We start from the raw sequence: 22,332 nt of genomic DNA, 5'->3' as shown, positions 1-22,332 counted from the left end.
AATAAGAAAAAAAGAAGACATAAAGACCTGCAGCATGCTGGCAAATATTCTTAATAATCCCACCCTGGAATAACAGGGAAAAAAAACTCATAATGAGGATATATTGTTCTTATTTAATTTGCGCATGGAAGAAAATCAATCTTCAAAAGTTACTAATTCTATGAACAAAGCTCAGTAGATTGTGCCAGCATAACAATTCAAATGGCCCCAGGATGGCTGGAAGAAGGGAAAGTCAAGACAAAACGAACAAAGGGCAGTCATGCAGCTGAGAAAGCAGAGAGAGCCTGCAGACATGATGCATTGTGGGAAGGAAAGGCCTGCCTTGGGTTGTGCTGAAGAGGATTGTTGTCTGCAGATACGTTTTCATTGAAAAGCAAGAAAAAGCCATTATATTAGACAAATGAGAATAATACATTGTGTGTGTTGAGAAAAAAGAAACAAAAAACAACTGCGGTTAACCAACACTATTGCATTGTTTAATATTTTCAAAACACCAATTGTCTTTTTACACCAGTTATGAAACGCATTAATAGCTCTTATGGGAAAAGTCCTGATAATTTCATGAAGTAGTAGTGTCCAAAAGTGAGGCAGCGAGGTCACTGACCTCACGTTGGATTCTAATGAACTCCTGTGGGTCATCTTTGGCCCACGCCGGCAGCTCCACGTCTCCTAGAGCGGTTCCGTCTGCCATGCAGCCTAAAAGTGGTGCAGAGGAAGAAAACAAACAATGTTACCAAACAATATTGCATTGTAACGTTTTGCAAGTCTGTATCCATGCATGTTAACACACACGTCACTTGGCCACTTTATGGATCAAGCAGTCGCCAGTCAACCACAGGCCAAACTGAAAAACATTCATTCACACTGACATTCAGATCTGAGATCTGAAACTCGAGCCCCAGAACTGTGAGGCAGACACGCTAATCATTAGTCCACCGAGCTGTGTGCTCTTGATCACTTTTTAAAAACACATGGCTCATGTTCTTCAGAAAAAAGGCTGAGTCTTGTTTTTTGAGGAGAGCTTCTGCAATAATGCCAGACGAGAGTATTATGAATGTTTTAAAACTGCACAGTGGGCAAAAACAAAAAAAGTTGATGAATTTAAACTCATTTGAGAACAGTTCTTAAAACAAAGAGCCAAAAATATGAATGGATGGATAGATGTATGAAGGAGGGTATGGAATATGCTGCTTGCATGAGGTTAATTCCATGTACTGTATAAACAATCCATCTATTTTCAAAAGCGCTCATTCTGTTCATGGAGCTGGAGCCTATCTCAGCTGACTTGGGCCAAAGGCTCCCCACACCCAGGACTGGTGACCACATCCATCATAGGTCACAGTATGGTTTGAATAAAAAAAGAGATAGATTTCTGGAACCTGACCCAGCTGGATGTTGTTGGAGTTGATCAGGAAGTCGGGCAGGTAGAAAAACTCTGGAATCAGCTCTCTGACGTCGCTCATATTATCTTGGGAGGCCGACTCCCACTCCTTGTTTACACTATAAAACATCCGCTCCGGGATATCAAATCCTCCCTGCGAGAAGACAGACAAAGTGAAAAACTGATGTGATGTTCCATTATTCAGTATTCGGAGAAGAAAACTACAGTGCAGACAAAAGAATCTTTTCATCCTTCCATAAATTCCTATAAATCTGTGAGGAAAGTCTCATGAGAAGGAATGTAATTTAGAATAAAACAATTACAGAAATGAATGAAAATAGCTTATGTATTGATAAATCGGGTTAGAGATGTAAATCCGGTTATGGATATTACAACACGCGTGATGTTCGCCTCAGTAGACAAAAAGACACAGTAATTCACCAGACTAACATCTTTATTGCTTTATTCTGAGTATCAAATATGCATGCCTTTTCATTATAATCAATTGGACGGCGTATTGGAAGTTTGCGACATTGATGGCTATCTGTATGGGCTGCTTTTAGATGTCTCCTGCTATTATTAGCATACATATTGAAATCTCAACATAATTGTTTTTCAAACTAAGAAAAGACCCCCATCAACGAACCGATGCCACGGGAACCTCCGAACAGAGTTGTTTACTTCATTTCTCAAAATCAGTTTTTTTAACGAAAATTTCCATGCATGTCGGTGAGCTGCAGAGTTTGTTTTCAGTGAAAAATCAGCATCTGACTATTAATTTTGAAAATTATTTCTTTTTCATTTGTATTCATTAGCGCAACCTTGTTTGGATTTTAATCATTCTAATCACTATTAAAGGGCCTTTCCATAACTTGAGGACTCTCGTCACATTGCTGTGTGGCAGTTTCTTTCAATATCAGATGTTTAATGTATTTATTTTCACATTTAGAAGAATTATAAGGCAAATGAATGATTTGGATGATGAAGAACTTATTAAATCAAGAATGAAAGTTCCCAAATACTATAACTTTCCCATAAGATTGACTCCAATAAGTACAATTTTGTGGTCACAACTTATATTACCTGCAGTGTCTGAAAGGTGTGAGAAAAAGGCTCCATGCGAACAAGGAAAGAGGCTACGATGATGGCTGAGGAATAGTGGGTACAGTAGTGGCATCGTGCTGACAAACCTCCTATAAAAAATTCAAAAGAAGAGGCATGTTGAAAACAAAGTACACTGTAAATGTGAGAAGAATGGAAAATACGAAGCTGGTAAGATACCTTCACACTCACTGTTCTCTACTTCGTCGTATCTCTGGATGAACATCTGCTTCCTGATCTCCGTCTGAGCACCCATTGGTTTGGAAAGATCTCGGAAGGTTGCGGGATCTGACAGGTCCAGTGTCTAGTACAGATGTACTTTGGATAAAAATGCAAGCATACCACCATGCAATTCTTGAAACAAAAACAGTAAAAGAACTGAAAACCCCAAAACGTTTCACCCACAAATACTCATGTTGGAGCAATAAATGTGCTCAATCATTGCATCTAATTTTGACAGTTTGTGCGGTCATTAATAGAAAAAATGGTCCCTGACATGGTTGAGATAAGTGGTTCTCAAAATGTAGTACGTGCACCTGTGTTCGTACAAACTCAAATGTTCACACTGCCCATAATGTTGCAGTGGCTTCAACATTTTTGGATGTAGTGGAACACTTAAGTTAAATTTAACTTTTTAAGGAGAACACGTTGCCGTTTATTCATTTGGATAGTTTTTTTTCAACCATTTAAGTCATTTTTAACTTTTACATTCCAGACATAATAAACGAATCATATCAGTTTATCATTTATTCTCCCAGTATTTATTTCCCCCATATTCAGGCACGAGGTTGATGCACTAAGTGCATAATGTTACAGTGGCTAACAAAAATATTAGAGCCAAATTGTTGATGTACATTTGGGCCTACTACACAACTGTATGTTGGCCAATATGCTAAGAGAACTTACATTTTACATTTTTTAAAATTTTGGAGAACCACTGGTCATCATTAAAAACTGTTGCTCGTACCTCTGACTTGTAGTCAGCTAGGACCCAGGGGAATACAGGATACTGCATGAGGTCATTGTATGTCCTCCCAGCAAGAGTATTCAAATGCATCAAGTACTCGAAGTTAGTGATCTCCCCTTTCTGCAAGAATAAGAAAATGTACACGAAGGAAATGAACACATCATCAAGCATTGTTCAAATTCAGATAAGAAAAAAAAAAGCATGTGTGGAAAATAACATTACTCTCAACTTAGTGTTTATGCTTTTAGGACAGTAGGTAAATATGGCCAACATTTAAAAGATTCTTAGAGAGAGGACAACATTTAAACCGATATTGCTTATTTTCCCATTTTGATCCACTGTATTTGAACTCATGAGTCAGATTTTCTGATGACACAGCTCCTGCTTGCTTACACATAGATCAGGCGCACAAACAAATTGATAAAATATAGTAAATCATCGTCTGAGTCATACCTGCCATTTAACAAGGATGGTCTTCGCAACTATGGGAGTCTTCCTAGTGCACAAGAAAAGAAATAACTTGTGTTAACACCAGAGTTTAAACATTTCGTACCATCTACTTCTTATACTTGTTTCCAAGCAATGATCAAATGTAACACAGCAGAAGTGAACACACCTGATTTTAGTAGTATTTGTTATACTGTACACCAAGTTATCCGCTCCATTTTTTCAGTCTTATCCTGTTTAGTACCTAATCTATTTCTCCCATTCCCCTGTGATAAGTCATTTCCCCTCCAACGTTTCAGAAGTAGTACTTTTAATATTGGCAGCAGTCAAACTAGAAGTTAGCGTATTACACATGATATAGATTTCATCATCCCCCCCCCCCCAGACCCATTTAGCAGGTGTTTGCTAATGACGCCTTAGTGGTTAAAAAAGAAATAAATATACTCACTTTTACTGTGATTAATCAATAAACTTTTTTTTTTTTTAAAAAGGTTTTCTAACCAAATATGATCAGCTATTTGGAACAAAATAATTTGGATGACTAACTAGAAAACACATTACTACACATATTTTTCATTAACTTTAAAACTAACTACACTCTAGATTCCACAACACTACAATTATGTTGTTGGAGGAATGCGGGGTGATTTAACTTTTTTTTGTAACGCTTTAACCAAGGAGGGTATATTTTATATGCATCTACCATCTATAGTTTTGATATTTGGATATTTTATTGACGGTATCAATATTTTGACAAATCCACACAGATTGAGCAAATATTTAAACTCCTGCAAAAACCCATCCTTTAATAATAATAATATGAAACGGGCGAGTGGTTAGCACATCCAGCTCCCAGTTGTGTTCTTGTCGTTCAATCGGGAGTCATTAGCTGAGGCTCGTGCACTTTGTGTTGTTGCTAAGCGTCAGAAAGCGACCATCATCTCATCTATGACGTCATTCGTCGAGTGAATGCAGATTTGCAATCAGTTGGTAATTCATATGAGCCGGTTACTACGACTCAGGAGGAATCCAGGGCCGACATGATTGGTTTTAGTTAGTGAACTCGCATTATACCGGATGCTAGCTGTAAAAACTCCGTTAGGATGTCAACTTCATGTAGCTCACAGAAGTCAGCGGCATCTGTCACGTTTGTTTGACGTCATCGCTATCGGCGACGCCAATTTGATGACGCCGATCTTAAACCGTCTGTGGATTGGAGCTCATACTCGAACGTTCCATTCGGTGTCTGTGGAAGTACCCAGAAAATGTCGTGACATGTAAAACTGTTTGGTCTTCTTTTTTTTTTTTTTTTTTTTAAACCAAATTGCTGTCATGAACTCCAGACAAAGAAACAAGGCAAAAGAAGTCGATGCCAGATCGCACAGATGGGTGGGCGGGTTGCGTGATTGACAGGCGTAAGAAACTTTCTTTTGCATCCGATTGTACATTGAATAGACGCGGCGGAGCATGGTACTCCAAGGCGGTACATTTCAATATTTCAATGCAGTGGCATTTATATTACAAGATGGGCTACATTTAATTGCTTAGTGTTAAATTAGGCATTTTGTTAAAGACCATATATATATTTAAGTGATCACTGACGTTTTTTAATTGTTTCCATTACTTGTGAGCAGATAGTTAATCTACGAGAGCGTGCATATCTATGTTAGATTGTAATGAACATTTCATAAAGTAATTTACTCGCACAACACTATCTATCCAAGTTGTTTAATTTAAATTAGGAGCGCATTCATTTGCTCCTGGAATCAGCTTCCCCCTCTGTGGGCCAGTATCATGACAATACAGTCCTGCTGCCAAGGACCCCATGTTGCTAAGTAACAATGCCAAACAAGAGGAAACTTGCATTTGCAGTGTGCAGGAAAGGAAACATTGTATTCCTGAGCTTTCCTCTCGACTTTGAGGATTACGGTCATTGTCGGCAGGTATTTCTTTCGTATGTCGTCTTCATGCAGGCAACGAGTTTGTTGCTACGCCCTAACTTGTTTCTTTATCGGGACAGTGGCTGATGTCGTTGATGGACTTTTAAAACTGAAAACAATCATCACTTTGTTAAGTCAGAAGTGGAAATACAAGACTATGGTGAGTACATACATTCATTTATATTGGTAATAGTCAAGAATAATGCAATGGGTCTATTTCTAAGTCCTCCTTTTATCCACTAACCCCTGAACAAATTATTTTGTAAGCCTACACTAAATCAATCATTGACTTTGGTTGTGTTGTGTGTTATCTAATTGCAGGCAATAATTTCATGCAATAGTTTTCTATAGGAGGTTATAATAGAACAAGCGCAAGTAGATAGCCCCTCTCATCCTGAGGATGATGAATGAGGCGAGAGAGGGCCTTGGGGTGTAACAGACAAAAAACGCACGCACACCTTGCTCGCGCAGTTGGGAAGGGGGAAGAGCCAAGCCTTCATCACCTCCAAGCACCCCGTAACTATCATTTATCAAAGTCCTTATTTTGATTCTTCACTCATGTATATCCACTTTAGGACAGTCATGTACAAGTCATGTATACCATTACACTTGGCGTGCCCTAAGCACCCTGAAGAAACACACACACACACATCCTTTCATTCCTGGCCAAAGCACACACTCAGTGACGGAGCATCAAGACTCGTTTGTTTTTGCTGCATTACCCAACGTCGCCTCAATGCTTTTGTTCCCCAGCATTAGCCTTAATTAGAGAGTCGTGCTCTTAAATATCCCCTTGGGCAACACCGGGTGAGCACACACTAGTTCAAACATAACATTGCTTTGGCGCGCACACACATACGCAAGCACTTAATTCCTACGAGAGAATGCTTTTCCCATTGCCCCTGGCTATACATGAGCCTTATTTTCTGTGTGACGAAATCACATAAGCCTTGCGGAATCGCTCACATAAACACACATTGGAAATGTGTTTACTGTAAATGGTCATATGAGCCTGAAAATCCGAGATAAATCATGTGGTGATTCCCTGTGTGTGTGTGTGTGTGTGTGGTGTGTGTGTGTGTGTGTGTGTGTGTGTGGTGTGTGTGTGTGTTGCAGCACCATGACCAAAAGGAAAGGAAACACAGGGACAAAGGTGACACTCAAGGATGCCAAGAAGGCCATACGGATGAAACCTGACGGGTGGCGCCGGCTCACACTTAGCAACATGGGCATAACCATCTTCCCGCAGTGTATCCTCAAACTGACTAACATGGATGAGTTGGACCTGAGCCGCAACCAGATACAAAAAATCCCAGAGAGCATTGGGAAGTTGTCGTCGCTCAGGTGGCTGGACCTGCACAGCAACAACCTCGAGTCCGTGCCCGAGTCCATCGGTAAACTGGTGGGCCTGACCTACCTCAACCTCTGTAACAATCGTCTCACCTCATCAGGTTTGCCCGCTACGCTGGCCTCCCTCACCAACCTGACAAGTCTAAACCTGGGGTTGAACAAGCTGGACGCTCTGCTTCCCACGATGGTCCCTGTGGAGAGCCTCCAAGAGTTAGGCCTGTTTGATAACCTCTTCACCCGCCTGCCAGACTTTGTGAAGGCACTACACAATCTGACTAAAGTGAACATAAAACGAAACCCCTTGTTGAAAGTTAAGGAGGCTGGCGAGGAGATGGAAAGTGAAAAGTCAGACGAGGAGGACGGTGTGTACCTCGTCCATGAGAGTAGACTGTGTAGTACGTGCCTTAAAATATGTAAAGACCCAGGAGGAAGGCATTTGAGAGGAGATTGTATGAGGGACATGTTTGACGACAAAAGGTGTTATTCGGGACTGGTAACACCAAACTCGGTGGCCGCGGTCAATCAGGATGTGTGGAGAGTTAAGAAACTAGAACACTTTCAGTCGTTCGAAAGCAATATTTGATATGTTTTCATGCATATCGCACTTCATCTCATAATGCAACAACAATGAAAACATTTGCCCCCTTCAATAAACTGCTGTTTATTGACTTGACTACCTGGCATTAGCGATGACATCAGCGACACCTCTCCCTTTTAATGATGACACCACCTTGCACAACCTACAAGACAGATTTCAGGTCACGGTAACATAAATGTCGCTAGTTTTTACAGCCATCGTTCACACGAGTGTTGTTACCTTTTATATGCAGAAACATGGTCTTTATTTATGAATACCAAGAAGGCTGAATGGCCATTTTTCATGAAGACCTCAATGGCATTGTCCTGAGAAAAAGAACAGTGTTTTACCTTACTGTAATATCACCTGGGTATCTGAGAAGCTAATCATGGACTGAGTGGGGTGGAGGTAAGCTTTAAGTGTTGGGTTATATTATGCTTATTCTATAGGGAATGAATGAAAAGATGTCTAAAATATGTATGGCCACATTATAGTGTGTTGACCAATTTCTTAAACACGTCTTCCATCACAAAAAGGGCTACAAATCTTTAGGAATAAATGTTCCCACTGCACTTTGAAAAGTTAAAACCGTGAATGAGGAACAGGCACACGTCTACAGAGCCTCAATCCAAAGTGAATTCCAAAAGCGAGAATCTGTTGTCAACAAGCGTGCATTGTCCGTGCAGACTGTACCAAACGGTATATGCATCCATCCCTCATAACCTAAATACCCAACCTGTTTTTACTGTACATTTACACATTTAATGTGGAACAATACTAACAAAACAACAAACTAGTGTCTCATTTACTTTTATTTGTCTGTCACTGTACTGAAATATTTTATTGGCGAGGAGACTTGAGATTTAAAAAATGGACCACTGCAGCAAAGTGGAGATGGTGGATTGTAATATGGCATCATTAGGAGTAAGCCATCCTGGCCCCACCTGTGTGGAGTTTGCATGTTCTCCCCATGTCTGCATGGGTTTTCTCCGGGCACTCCGGTTTCCTCCCACATTACAAAAACACGCAACATTAATTGGACACTCTAAATTGCCCCTAGGTGTGATTGCGAGTCTGACTGTTTGTCTCTATGTGCTTTGCAATTGCCTGGCAAACAGTTCAGGGTGCAACCTGCCTCCTGCCCGTTGACAGCTGGGATAGGCTCCGGCACTTCCCGTGACCGTCGTGAGGATAAGCAGCAAAGAAAATGGATGGATGGGAATAAGCCAACGTCTGCCTGCTTATCATTTTTTGATGAATCTACACCACCAACGGTGGTTCATGTCATAATTATGTACAATATATGCTTTGCACTTTTAGGGTTTTACGTTTGTAATGGGTTCTTCTAGATTCCAAAGTGCCAGATCGTTTTTTTTTAACTGAAATGTAAATGTACATACATTTTCATTTCAGGAACAATGAAACCTAAATTTTAAAAAATGCATTCATTGCTTGTGCAGTCACTGCAGAATGTTTAACCTCTAATAAGAACCGCATAAATCGGGCCTCCTTGATGTCCTCATAGAGCCAGTGTCTGCAGCTTGAAGTTGGCTCCTTACTCAGGATGCTGGAAATGAAGGAATCCCTGACACTGAAGAAAGGATTGAGAGGATGAGTTAAGCCTGAAACAATGGGATATGTGTAGTACGAAACACGCAGTCGAACCTGCTTGCTTGGTGCTTCCTGCAGCAAACGTCTCCAGACGGACTCAGAGTGAATCCTTCACACAAGAGCAGACTCTCTTTGGCGAACAGCAGCACCCCCTCAGTCACTTTGAGGCCGCTCACCGTCACCACACACATCTTTGCTTTGACCTAAGCAAGAGATTCGTTTCAGCACCTTGTGATGTGCACATGGCATATCCAGCCGCAATGTGATTGATCATTTTAATCACATTTTAATCATTATTAAAAAGACACCATTGAACACTTCATTATAGGAGCTGATTGATGGGGAGGAGAAGGTCTGGCCCCTTTTCCAGCACCTCCATTTGACATCAAAAGGACCCACATGCTGCTTTCAGGGCTGGCTGGAGCTAATGCTAACTGCGCAGTGTTAATGTGTGTAATTCCATTGTCTCTCCCCTCATTTCACAGTGAGTGTGCCCACCTGGTTGCCCCCTGTGTTGGCCTCTCTGGGACACAGCGCCCCAAAAAACATATGGGGCCCCCACACAGCCGCAGGGCCCCGCAATTTATACTAATCAAATCAGACTCCCTACCCCCCAGACACAAGAGTCACACTTGTGAAGGAGGAGGAAGTCTTGCCTTGCCATTATTAGGAGAATTAATCACTGTCATGTACACAATAGGCAACCTGCTAAACGATCAGAACCTCTTGTCTGAATGCACACAAATGTATGTGATATGATGAATCGTGTCATGTGAAAGCCTGTAAAGACTCAAAGTGAGACTCAGCGAAATGGTGCATAATTTTTTACCCGTGGTTAGATTAAATGGCCATTTCCATTTGCGAACACACTCTGCAATGCGCTCGACTGGCCCTAACAAATTACTAGATTTCATAAAAATTATAATTATCATCATCAATGACTGAATACATAACAATAAACTATTTTCCTTATCTGCGTATTGTGTAGGGGACAGATATGCATTATGAGTCAGAGAGAGATTTAGTCGCTGATTGGAAGAAGAGAAAAGAGCGACTTTATTGACAGAGCTTAATGTCAGACCATTGATTTCTCCCCACACACATTACTGTCATAATCACACTATTGGCGCAGGAAAGCTAATTATGTGTGAGTCTGCTTTTGTGTGTTACTGTCCGTGCTGTGTGTTGCTCTGCATCCGTGTGTGCGTGTGGATTTCTCAAAGCTAATGACTGTGTTCATTTGACAGGATGCTCAGCAGGACTCAACACACTTGAACCGTAGCGAGTCAACTACGCAGATCACACACTTACTAAGCAGATGTAAGACAGCCTGCATCACCTCCTACTGTTTTTATTAATACATCTGTCAGAAACATTAAAAGGCGCGGCTGGTTGCCAGCGTGAAGAGAATCCCAGTCAACATGTGCCGTCTAACTCAGTGGAAGAATGAGAAGAGCTGAGCTCGGCCTTACAGTAATGAGCAAAGATGAAATTCTGATAGCAGCACTGAGCTACTGGAGTCTCTAAGTGCGCATCTAATAGTTATTGTAATAGTGAATTTGGCCAGCACACCACTACAGGCTTCCGTGCCACGGTACCTCCTCGCCAGGATGCAGCTCCTGCAGGATGATGCGGATGTCAGTGCAGGTTTGCGTGCGGGAGCAGGGCTCCTTGTGGTTTTCAGAGGGAGGTGTTTCGTTCAAAACAGGAAAGAAGGTCAGCTGATCACAAGCCTTTCCTCCATCCTCATCTTCCTCTTGGGCCTCAGCTCCAACTTCACACAGAATCTTGGGCTCTAGGACAAAGGAAAAACAACACTTTTGTAGTGAGTAAAAAAAAAAAAAAAAATGACAACGTGACAGAATGCAGTGTCTGTATTATTTGTTTTACCTGTGTCAGGTTCTGGCCTCTTGTTGCTTTCTGCAGACGTGACCTTCCTCAAGCCAAGAGACAGGGCTCCGAGCACCTTTATAAATAGCATCACATTACATATATTATGATCGTGATACTTTTTCATCTTTCCCCAGGTTGCTCCTCAATGTAGGTGCCAAACAGAGCTGTGACAGAGGCGGGAGAGTGTCTCTGTGCAATGCAATTTTGGTAGGACACATTTCTCCTTCACCATTGCTTTTAAAGCAATTGGTCTTTTCGTACAACACACTAGATGCTAGCGATGGAATCAGGTAAGTGTCTGATTGTGGGACAGCATTTTGCTGTGTGATAGTGCAGCACAGTTCCGCAATATTGGCTGGTGTCTGTGTAAAAGCCTGACCAAATGGAGAAATACTGGATCATGGTTGACTGGTGCAACTGATACACTTGGGGGAAAAAAAATGCATGGACAGAGAGACAACCACAACGGACCCCACTCAATATCTTCTTGATGATCTCATACATTCTAATACAGTATTGTATTAAAGTAGATGACAATTGAAGTGACAGTGTTGTTTCTCTACTTATTGGGAAGTTTCCAAATTCACTTTCATGACTCCATTGACAAGAGTGAATATGCAAAAAAAAAATTAAATATGCACATGTTCCACATAAAACTAGGACCTGTTTTCTGCTCATGAAAGAAAAAAAAACCTGTGGCAGACACTGCAGAAAAGCAGCTATAAATCCAAAGTATTCCAGTGGGACACATGTCGAGATCGCCTTTTCCAGTTATTACTGTACCCGTCTGGATCGTCTCAATTCCTTTCTGCGGACGCGGAGTCTGGTGCGGTTGGGTCCTTCGGCAGCATCTTGCACCCAGTCACGGCTGATCAGCACGCCCGGACCTGGCCCAAACACTGCTCTCTCCCTCAGCAGCTCTGCCTCTACAAGCAACCATTGGGCGTTGACCCAATCCCACTCACTGGCTCGTAACTGGGCCGCAGAAACAAGCCAAAGACACAGTGATGACAAATACAGATAAAAAGCTTTTTTAATGTACAACAGTATTTTCTTCAAACCTGTATGTGGTTTGTCCTCAAATTCTCAAACATGCTGTTGCCTCTTTGTCGGTGCGACTCCATGTAAGACAGAAACTCCTGCAGAAGGACAAGCAAAATAGTGCAATCATTCCTCCTTCCATGCACACAGAGATTGTATATTCATATTGTTATTTCCTCATGCAATTACAATGCATTCACACAATTACATTGGCTCTAAATTGCATTCACGGGGGCCAAATAAGCTAGTGGCTACAGACTTACAATAACCCCTGTCTGAGAATGTAATCCTTTGTTGGCGTGATCTAATTAACATAAACATTAATATCACAGAGCCACAGCACAGTAGGGGGCAAGGTAAATGTGTGTGTGTGTGTCGATTAAAAGAGAAAAGAAAAAATAACAAGCGGAGCTGTGTTGACACTGCAGGATGCTCATGTTGAGCAGACACACAGGGATCATATTCGCACTGTTAACTGCTTCATTAAGCTTATCATCACAGCAGTGCTCGCTGAGAGACGAGTGAAACAACATGTGTCCATCCTCGCTGCTGACCCACGACGGCCATCTAACTGGTGGAATGAATACTCAGCCACTCTTTTTGCACTCTTATTTACTGATGCTATTTCTGTGTTTTGGGGTATAACTTCATAAATGAACGGCAAAACAATACGCAGCAAAAAAAAAAAAAAAAAAGCAAAAATTAAACTCATTTTGAAATAAACCCATGGCAATCAAGTTTTGATTTGACAAGCCAGTCGAAGAATGAAAATGGCATCGCGTGTCTTTCAAAATGCTGTGCAGTGGAAAAAAGGGAGAAGTAATGCGAGGCGGATTATGAGAATATTACAGAGGAGAGTAATAATGAAGTTTGCAAACTAGAACCATGGCACGACAGATAAACAGCAAGTCATCTTGCAATTTCATTCCTTCAATTGGACAAACATAAGTAATATATAGCATTAATTACACTATTTAGCAGATAGGAGATTCATTGGCTTTTAAAAGCTGCATTAAATACATAACTCATCCCTTCCCGCTGCAATTAACATCCCGACATCACACTCATTTCCATTTTAATGACTTCCCAACAATACGCCATCTTTGATGATAAGGCAACATAATGTCAACTTCATTCTGGGCTGGTAGGGAATATGTAATGAACTTAACGTGATCATTAGTGCTGTTAATTATCTTCGTAATATGAGGACACAGATATGATTATGGAAACGCTATTCACTGATGAAATAATTCTTTGGAAGGCTTGCATTGAGACTGCTTATCAGTCACGATATTCCTACGCAATACCTACAGAAGGTTTTAGGACAGTTTTTGTTTTTATTTTAGCCCAATGTACACTACAGTAATGTTCAAATCTGGGACAAGACAACGATGTACAGCATACTGTAGTGCTGCATTACCGTGGATCCCCAAACACATCTCCCTCCCTCTTGCCAAATAAAGGCCACAAGGTGATGATCGAGACTGGGTGTAAATTGGCAGAACGTTCCGACGATCTGTCTATTAGTTTTGAAGAAAATCTAAGAGCCGCTCGAAGTGACGTGTTTCAACGAAGTATGGGGAAACATCCCTCCTGGTGCTTCTCACACAGAAAAACAATTCATCACCCTGTCTGATAGCCTGTCAGATAACTGATATGATAAAGAATAACATCAAATGAATAATGTTTTCATCAGATTGCTACCACTATAATTGCCAACCCAATTTCAGCAGGCAGAAGACGTCCACAACACACACACACACACACACTTTGCAGGGTTGGGGCTGACACAGACGCGGTAATTTCATGCCTGTGTGCCTGAGTAATATGTCCCCACTCCCTGCTCCAGATGGCTCAACATCTTAAGCGTTGTGGGGGAACTAATGATGTGGACCACGTGTTTCGGGGGGAAAAACAACAATAAACGTGTCTTTAACCTTCAGCTGCAAACAGTGTGTCGCGTCGACTGTTCTTGTGGACGAGCCGTGCCGATATCAATTACTATGCCCACTCAGGGGCGATCAGCTGTGATCATCCAAATCCATTTTAAGAAATCATAAAAAGACTCCCACAGGGCTGGATGTCTCAAAGCACAGATACAGCTACGAGTGACTCTTGGAATGAGTGTCGGTCGATCCATATAGCGTCTTATTAATGAGAGGCTGCGAGAGTGTACCTCCACTGTCACTGCCTGCTTGTCTTGTCTCCCCATCGCTGAGCGGACTGCACTGCTGATCATGTCAAACGTCTTGTAAGGGCTTTGGACCGTCGCTTCCTTGTGATTCTCTGTGAGGGTGTGATACACACAAAATGTGAAATGTCAAGTACACAAAGTGAAAGTGCACACATCTTTCGGTCAGTGGAACTACTGAACAGCTGATTTAGGATCAGTCTTCCACCTGCCATCGTAAAATTCAACACGTCCCAATGGAAAAGCTCTATCCTATATGTGAACTTAATAAGCTAAACTTAAATCTATTTAGTGCCATTTTTGCAATAGGTGCCATCTGAAAAGAAATGTCCAATATTCAGCAAGTGATCTAACTTTATTTCCTTGCATTTCTCTCCTCACACTACACATATAGCAGACTATTTATTAGCCTGTGTCGAAGTACACAGGTTTAAGATGAAACTGAAATTGGAAAACATTATCATACCTTATGTTTTTTATATTATATTACATTTTATTATATACTTATTACAATTTCTTTCAATTACTTCATAATCTTGTGCCTTGTATTGTATCGTTTATTATCATGGCATAATTTCTTGTTCTGTATTATAGTGCAACCACTGTATTGTATATATTTTTAAGCCCATTCATATAGTATCGTAACATTGCTTCCATGTGTGTACATGTGATGTGAGTGATGCATTGAAGATGTCTAGCTACAGCTAATTTGCAGTCATAATCGATGGCCAGTCTTTCGATTACATTAAAAGAATGTGCTGAATACAATAAACAATTAACAAATACTATGAATAAATAAATACCGTGAAGCAATTTGGAGAGTGTGTGTGTGCATGTGTGTGTGTGTGTGTGTCCATGTGGGTATTGGAAACTGTGCCCCTCTGATAAAAAACCAAGGCCCCAGCCCCGCCACCCAGTAAAATTGGTCTAAAAGTACCACGTTAAACAGCAGGGATCACCAAAATGTTGCCCATGGGCACCAGGCAGCCTCCAAGGACCATAAGTAGCTTGCTGGCCTGTCATAAAAATAGCGCTCCGGTGAGATGTGCTTGCTTTGTTGTGTGTTGCTATTTAAAAACAGATAAAAAAAATAACACCACGCATCAGTGAGCTACTTTTAACTTTATGGTTGCCGTTCTTTTTTTTTTTATAATATCACACTTGCATTGGTGTTAATTTGAAAAGGACGTAAAAAGACGACTTTTTAAAACTACTGTAGTATAATTCACATATGACAAGACATACACTATGTCTTATTATACGGTATCATCCATCCATTATCTTAGCCGCTTATCCTCACAATGGTTACTGGAGGGTTCAAGCCTATTCCAGCTATCTGCGGGCAGGAGGTAGGGTACACCCTGAAGTGGTTGCAGCCAATGCCGGGCTCGATGGCAACAGACAACAGTCACACTCACAATCACACCTAGTGGCATTTTAAAGTCTTCAATTAATGCATGTTTTTAGGACGTGGAAGGAAACCAGTGTGACCGGAGAAAACTCACACAGGCTTGGGGTGAACATGCAAACTCCACATAGGCGGGGCCGGGATTTGAACCTTGATCCTCAGAACCGTGAGGCAGGCGCTCCAACCACTTGTTTCACCTTATAGTTTTATATCTAATCAAATAGTAATATACTATTTCACATTAATAGCATTACATTTTATTTTATGGTATCATATCACATGTTCTAGTGCCGCATATCTAGTTTTAATCATAGCGTGATGCATAGTGTTGTATATTCCTAACTAATTGTACTGTATTGTATCACATTATATAAATATACATTACAACATTGTACAGTGTTTGGTCTATTTCATAGTATTATATCTTGTTTTATAAAATTATATTCACAGCATATATGTTTTGTAATTGTATTATAATGTTGCATCGTAAGAGCTAACCAGAGTGCAGCAGCCAGGCTTTGTGAGCCGTCTCCTCCCATAATGGGCTGATGTCAGTCATATTTACGGGTGCCCTCTCAGCAGTCTGGCTGGCTGAGATCTCAATCTTGTACGCTTCTTCCAGGGTGTGCCTCCGCTCCATCATAACCTTGGACCAGCAGGCCTTTGCCAAGGACACCAGCTCTACGTCATCTGAAACTCCCCCCCAAAAAATGCAGATTTCTCAGCGACTCTCAGAAGCATTTAAAAAGAAAACGTCCAAATAGAGGAAAATGTTGTGCTGGATTTCATACCAATAGGAAATTCTGCCCCAGATTCTACAACCACTTCATGTTGTGTTTTGGTTGGAAACATGTTGGGGAAAACTTTCCTGTTGTGCACTTTTGGAGTTCCACATGTAAAACCTTCGGGGTAACTTTATTCAAAAAAAAATATATATATACATCAACTTCATATGAATGGTTACAAGACTGCAAATTTGTGTCCCCACACCTGAGTTTAGTCTCACCTGCCAGATCCAATCCATAGCAGACAATGAAGAAAACATGTGATAAAGTTCACGTTGGAATTGTACGTTGCCAAGAGAACATCCCAGCGATCATTGATTGTTTGGAATGTGTTAATGATGCCCTTCAACTCTGCTCTGGAATGTCGGGGTTGGGACAGGAAGTAGAGCAGGACATTATTTGAGCAGGAATAGAGAGCTGACACGGTCTTCTCCTTGTGAGCTTGACCTCTTTCCAGGGCCTAAATTATGAAGAAATAGTCCTGGTCAGAATCAGACTTCTGAGACTTCATTCTTTCCAGTTATGTATCACTAGATGTTTGTCAATTTAATAAAATAGTTACTTTGCAATGTATTCTTCTGGTGCGCTCTACAGAAAATACAAACTATAAAGGTACAATTACATTTTGCATTTCTTTAAACTTCACTTTCAGGGTTCAATCAGCTTCTACCACAGTTGGGAGGAACATTTCCCTTTAGTGAACAAAATTTAACATGAATGCATTTGCGGAATTATTTCATGTAAACAGATTTAGGCTTCCAGAAAACTTGCACATGCAATGTACATTTATTTTAAGGCTTAGCTGTGCTGGTCTTAGCATCCTGAACAAAGCGTGACATGGTTTGTCCACAGCTGAGTGTTTTAATAAGGAGCATGAGCATGCAGTATGTTTTGTGTGCCCTCATCTTACCACAACAATCTGATCTGCAAGGAAGTTGAGCAAAGTCTCTGAGGCCCCCAGGAATGCTCCGCCGTAAAGTGCCTGCACCAGAATCTTACTGAAGAGCAGCACATTGCCCATTAACGTGCACATCTGGTCTGCAGGTCTCTCGTCTTGGGACCCTAAATTATATTCATTATTGTAATGTAATATTACATTTGGTAACAACAACAAAAATAATAAAGAGGTACATTTAGGAATACAGATAATCTATATGCTCATATTACTTTCTGATATGAGGTGAGTGTTGTTTTCTTTATCATTGCTGAGAATGTTGATGATTTCCATGATGAACTCCAGCAGCTCAGTCTGGAAACTCTGGCTCTGCTCCATCGTTGCACCATCTGGACAGAACTATAATACAGTATTTATGAATATTATTAGTAGTATTTTAGAACTTCCTGCAACATGAGACTAGAAATCGCTCAACACAGCCATTCTGGGTTAATTCTTCTTTCTAAGTACAGTAATAGCATCATAAGTGCCAATGGCCTGCTCTATTTAATCAGTAACTAAGCAAATAGTGGCACCTTCTGGAAAAATAATAGTTTTGCAGGTTTAACATGCAACAAAAAGTGTACACATAATGTATGGGTCTGATTTGCAAACCGATAGCTTGCTACTGACTATATAATTTGTGTTTATTTACCTCCACCAGTAACACTAAAGGATGTGTGTTGCTGTTGCCAGACACATTGAGAAGACTGTCCATCAGCAGAATACGGGAAAAGTCATATACAGGCTTCTTGGGTGAATGAATCCTGAGTTCTTCCTCACATTCGGTTATCCTACACGGCTCGTGCTTACCCAGAAAAAAGGCCACAATCAGACAAAAAGTCCAGGTAGAAATGTCGTAAAAAATAAAACAAAACTTAAGGCACAGACCTCTGGACTTTGCCAGGTGAACATAATGGCAGCAAGTGCATGGAGGAACACCGTTGATGCCCACAGTGGGTCTTGGGGTCGAAGGTTATGTAGTTGGCAGAAGAACTGCATCACATTGGCTAGGAGCTGCAATGCCCATGATGCATCAGTGCCTGTTCGGTGCTTCGTTCAAAAAACGGGGTGTCATTGATTCAAATTCAAATGTAATTCACAAATTTACAAATAGTTGAATATGTAATGTTTTTACTTGCATGACGATGATTTTGACCAGTTTGAGTAGTAATGTTGCAGCCTCCACACAGAGCTGTGGGGTGGGAGTGTGTGCTTGGCTGTCAATCAAAGACTCGAGGGAGTCATTCAAGTTCACCTGTAGATTACATATGGGAGAGTTTGGATGTCATTAACAAATATAACCCTTTATATCAATTAATCAATTGATCCATTTTCTGGAGCACTTGTCCTCATTGGGGTCGAAGGTGAGGTAGAGCAGAGTAATCATCTGAAACTTGGACTTGGACACATATAGACAAACAACTGTTCACACATATGGGTATTTTAGATGATTCAATTAACCTAACATCGTATACTTTGTGAGGTAGGAAGAAGCTGCAGTAGCCAGTGAAACCAAAAGCACATTTCACACAGGAGTGCTTGAATTCAACCCAAAAACCAACTGACTGTGTGACAAATGCACTCTTCACTATTTACTGTGCTGCCCCATTTAGAGTATGTCAACCCAAGCAAAATATTCACCTCTCCGTCTACGAAGTGGGTGACTGTCCTTCCCAACAGGAGAGCAGCCAAAGCTTCATAGACTTGCGGCAGCTGAAAGTGTCTGACCAGAAGACCTTGGAGAACATCAAAACCAGGGCATGCAGCGGTGGAACATTCATATGACCAAGAGTGAGCACGAAGGTTGTCTGGGGGAAAAGGAAAATACATTAATTTTGGGTCAAACATTTGTCCACTCATGTGTTGCCACTTTTTTGGGGACATGACAGCCCCTTAATTTGCCACTAAGCTGTTAAAATGGTCAACCAGTGGGTGGCAAAAATGGCTACATCAGAAAGTCAAACAGACACAATCGAAGGAAAATAATTCAGATAAGGAACTAAAAAAAAAAAAAAAAAAAAACCTACCTATATTGTAAAATAGACATGGGAATTGAAAACTGTGCCGTCACAGCCTTGTGAGTATAAGAGCTCGTATAATGGATGTAAATAAATAAATTTATATCGAAATATTCCCAAATTCCCCAGCTCCAATTTTACCAACAGTTTTCTACACCTTTATGACCCTATGCTAAAGACACTATTGTATTCATCCGATTTCTAGTTATTGAAGTAATGTGTACCCATAATGACAGAGGGTGCCTCCATGCTGTCTATGAGGCTTCCAGGGATCACCGCCTCCCTAAAGCTGCTGTGGTGCGCCTGACAGGAAAGGAAGTGTGTGAGCAGGATGAGACCCAGTTTCACAGTGGAGGAGTGAAGGTGCGGCTTCAGGAAAAGCAGGAACCAGTCGCTGCCCAGGACGTCATACACTGTATTCTGGTGACTTATGAAGAACCAGACAGCACAAGTTAAAGTTTCTTCCATTATATCATGGCAAATTTGATTACATCCTTTTTGGTTTTGAAAAGCAGTAACACATGGAATTTACTCTTTGATCAGAGCGCTCTCTGAGCCGAGGATGTCGCAGAGAACAAGTAACAGCTGGTTGCGGATAAAGATGAGGCTGACAGGAACAGAGGCGTTAACTAAGAGAACAGATGAGGCATCTGGTCATTACAAGTCAGAGGGATTCTTTCATGAAGAGCTTTTCATATGTTACCTTCTGTATCTTGGGAAAGATCACAGTCAGATATGCCATGGCTTTCAACTGCATTACGAAGAGGAGGGAGTGTGTAGATCAGGAAGAGCCCAAGTCTGACAAAAGATGTAACAGTTTTCACACAGACGGGCAATCAACAATTCAAGGAAAGATAGCTTTTTATTTTTACAGAATCGGGGTCTCCAACCTTGCTGAGAGCAACTTGTTTTATTTATACGGCTTTTAACATATACAGTACTTGTACTGTACTGTACTATAATAGAGAATGTAATTTATATTATGGTAATTCGAGGTGGATTTGTCTGAACTGTAAAAACACTAAGAGGTGAACTACCTGTTACCTACAATTGACCACAAAGTAAGGTGCACAGACACGATCTACAATAGGTAAACTACTAGAATTTTGCATCTGAAGTGTCATCCCGGTTATTTTTGCCGAGCAAAGTTCGGAAGAGGACACATATACAATATGTAAGTTGTATTGTGATAAAATTTCACTGCACCACTCTGATCTGTCGTCACTGTAATAAAGCAAAGTGGAAACCATCACAGGTGTGCATAATATATGCAATGTTGTTTTCCTAATAAGAGCTAGTATATACCATAGGACGGTGAGGGTGAATCAAACCGTTTCATTTTTAGGACAGAAAGTTAAACAATGATCTAAAACTCGGATGAGAGGTCCACAATTTCTTAACTGTCATTGGATCAGTGACAAATCACCAGTATCCCCTCACCAATGATGTAAGATGTCCTTCTACACGGAACTGAAATGACCATGACCATTGCTAATGATAAACTGAAAAACACACAACCAGGAAGTGTTCAGGTAGTACCTGCTTATATCCAGAGGAGTGAAGTGAGCCTTCAGCAGGCATGTGATGACGGAAGTAACAACCTTGACTTTTTGATAAGTCACAGAAGGGTCACACAGCTCAAATAGCAAATTTGGTAACACGCCCATTCTGTGCATGACCGCTCCAATCCTGCTGTCATTGCTGAGGATACAGAGATAACACCTGTCACACTGATTTATTTAAAACGTTGACAGAGTGGATGATAAGGTTTGCTGTCAATCCCGAGCAACAGTCTCTTTATATTTGCATAACTTGTTGTCATGTGGGTAAATCATAGGTTCGATTAATGCTGCATTGCCTGGTAACATGCTGAGTGACCATGGAAACTACCTTGGGGACTTCAAGATCTCGGCAAAGTGGCACAGGACTGAGAGATCCAGATTTTCAGACGTGTTCTTCCACACCTGACAAAATGAGACAATCTATGTCATGGATTTTTGTGCTGTTCCTGTGACCGTTACGGCAATCTCGCCAATGTGTACCTCCAGGTCCGATAGCAGATCCCGGAAAGCAGCTTCGTTCTGCAGACAGTCCGAGCCTTGGCTCAGCTCCATAGAGCTCGAGAAGTACAGAATCAACTGAAAGGTTCTGAGGCTCACCAGAGTATTCTTCATTTTCAGCAAGAAAACAAGCAGCTGGAGAGAGTAAAATTATATCTAAGAATTGGAATGTAAATTTCAGCTACTTTAGTTATTCGGAACAGACCTTATAACCGCAGATGCGGTTCATTTCCTGCTGCATGGCAGAATTCGTTTCCAGAACAGAGAGAAGAACCTTAACCGCTGCATACAGGGAGCTGTCATCAGCTGCCATTGCAATTATACTGAGAAGAACTGCAGGCCCACCCACGTACAGAAAACCATCAGAGGCATTTCTGGGGATGAATGTGCGGACACCTACAATAAAAAGGTAATGTCCTTTAAAATGCGCTTGCAGGAATTTGGGAAACTTTACAATAAAATAAATCATTTACATTACTCACCAAAATGTCCAATCAGTGCTGCGCCTATGGTGCGTGCAGTGCCACTCAGGTGCTGACTGATGTTACGAGCCAGGAAAACTGGAGTGGAGTGGTCTCTTGAGGTTATCCCTAGCTGGAAATAGATGGATGACTTTTAAAATGTA

At 41.1% G+C, this 22,332-nt stretch overlaps 2 protein-coding genes across 7 annotated transcripts in view; one reads left to right on the top strand and one right to left on the bottom strand.

Moving 5' to 3' along the window:
* wdfy4 (WDFY family member 4) overlaps window positions 1–22,332 on the bottom strand; it is a 42,206-nt gene that overhangs the window by 5,664 nt on the left and 14,210 nt on the right. For 3 of the 5 annotated variants that reach the window (XM_061836404.1, XM_061836399.1, XM_061836400.1), the window contains exons 24-55: window positions 22,190–22,301; window positions 21,913–22,103; window positions 21,690–21,842; window positions 21,538–21,611; window positions 21,187–21,348; window positions 20,351–20,445; window positions 20,180–20,276; window positions 19,872–20,074; window positions 19,271–19,437; window positions 18,765–18,884; window positions 18,518–18,679; window positions 18,282–18,434; window positions 17,860–17,986; window positions 17,603–17,754; window positions 16,914–17,152; window positions 16,699–16,820; window positions 16,406–16,603; window positions 14,485–14,594; window positions 12,329–12,406; window positions 12,051–12,242; window positions 11,265–11,340; window positions 10,973–11,169; window positions 9,429–9,577; window positions 9,243–9,354; window positions 8,004–8,089; window positions 7,864–7,926; window positions 3,903–3,945; window positions 3,450–3,569; window positions 2,663–2,786; window positions 2,465–2,574; window positions 1,385–1,535; window positions 605–696 (exon numbers count right to left, since the gene is read on the bottom strand). In XM_061836404.1, the coding sequence (XP_061692388.1) occupies window positions 605–696; window positions 1,385–1,535; window positions 2,465–2,574; window positions 2,663–2,786; window positions 3,450–3,569; window positions 3,903–3,945; window positions 7,864–7,926; window positions 8,004–8,089; window positions 9,243–9,354; window positions 9,429–9,577; window positions 10,973–11,169; window positions 11,265–11,340; window positions 12,051–12,242; window positions 12,329–12,406; window positions 14,485–14,594; window positions 16,406–16,603; window positions 16,699–16,820; window positions 16,914–17,152; window positions 17,603–17,754; window positions 17,860–17,986; window positions 18,282–18,434; window positions 18,518–18,679; window positions 18,765–18,884; window positions 19,271–19,437; window positions 19,872–20,074; window positions 20,180–20,276; window positions 20,351–20,445; window positions 21,187–21,348; window positions 21,538–21,611; window positions 21,690–21,842; window positions 21,913–22,103; window positions 22,190–22,301 (4,230 nt within the window). The remainder of the gene's footprint in view (window positions 1–604; window positions 697–1,384; window positions 1,536–2,464; window positions 2,575–2,662; window positions 2,787–3,449; window positions 3,570–3,902; window positions 3,946–7,863; window positions 7,927–8,003; window positions 8,090–9,242; window positions 9,355–9,428; window positions 9,578–10,972; window positions 11,170–11,264; window positions 11,341–12,050; window positions 12,243–12,328; window positions 12,407–14,484; window positions 14,595–16,405; window positions 16,604–16,698; window positions 16,821–16,913; window positions 17,153–17,602; window positions 17,755–17,859; window positions 17,987–18,281; window positions 18,435–18,517; window positions 18,680–18,764; window positions 18,885–19,270; window positions 19,438–19,871; window positions 20,075–20,179; window positions 20,277–20,350; window positions 20,446–21,186; window positions 21,349–21,537; window positions 21,612–21,689; window positions 21,843–21,912; window positions 22,104–22,189; window positions 22,302–22,332) is intronic. The other 2 variants (XM_061836403.1, XM_061836402.1) reach the window with 2 other exon arrangements.
* Window positions 4,973–7,859, top strand: lrrc18a (leucine rich repeat containing 18a). 2 transcript variants are annotated; one of them, XM_061836413.1, is made up of 4 exons: window positions 4,973–5,311; window positions 5,769–5,839; window positions 5,917–5,996; window positions 6,953–7,859. In XM_061836413.1, the coding sequence occupies exon 4, from the start codon at window positions 6,957–6,959 to the stop codon at window positions 7,767–7,769; it is 813 nt and encodes a 270-aa protein (XP_061692397.1). In that variant the 5' UTR covers window positions 4,973–5,311; window positions 5,769–5,839; window positions 5,917–5,996; window positions 6,953–6,956; the 3' UTR covers window positions 7,770–7,859. The 2 variants fall into 2 exon arrangements, with proteins under 2 accessions (XP_061692397.1, XP_061692396.1); XM_061836412.1 differs by having other exon boundaries at window positions 4,973–5,839.

This window comes from Syngnathoides biaculeatus, chromosome 12 (assembly GCF_019802595.1).
Source record: "Syngnathoides biaculeatus isolate LvHL_M chromosome 12, ASM1980259v1, whole genome shotgun sequence".
NCBI lineage: Eukaryota > Metazoa > Chordata > Actinopteri > Syngnathiformes > Syngnathidae > Syngnathoides > Syngnathoides biaculeatus.
This window is presented reverse-complemented; position numbering and strand designations above follow the sequence as displayed.

Bases quoted from the DNA above. Each gene is read 5' to 3' on its own strand.
- lrrc18a (XM_061836413.1), top strand. From the start codon at position 6,957: ATGACCAAAAGGAAAGGAAACACAGGGACAAAGGTGACACTCAAGGAT.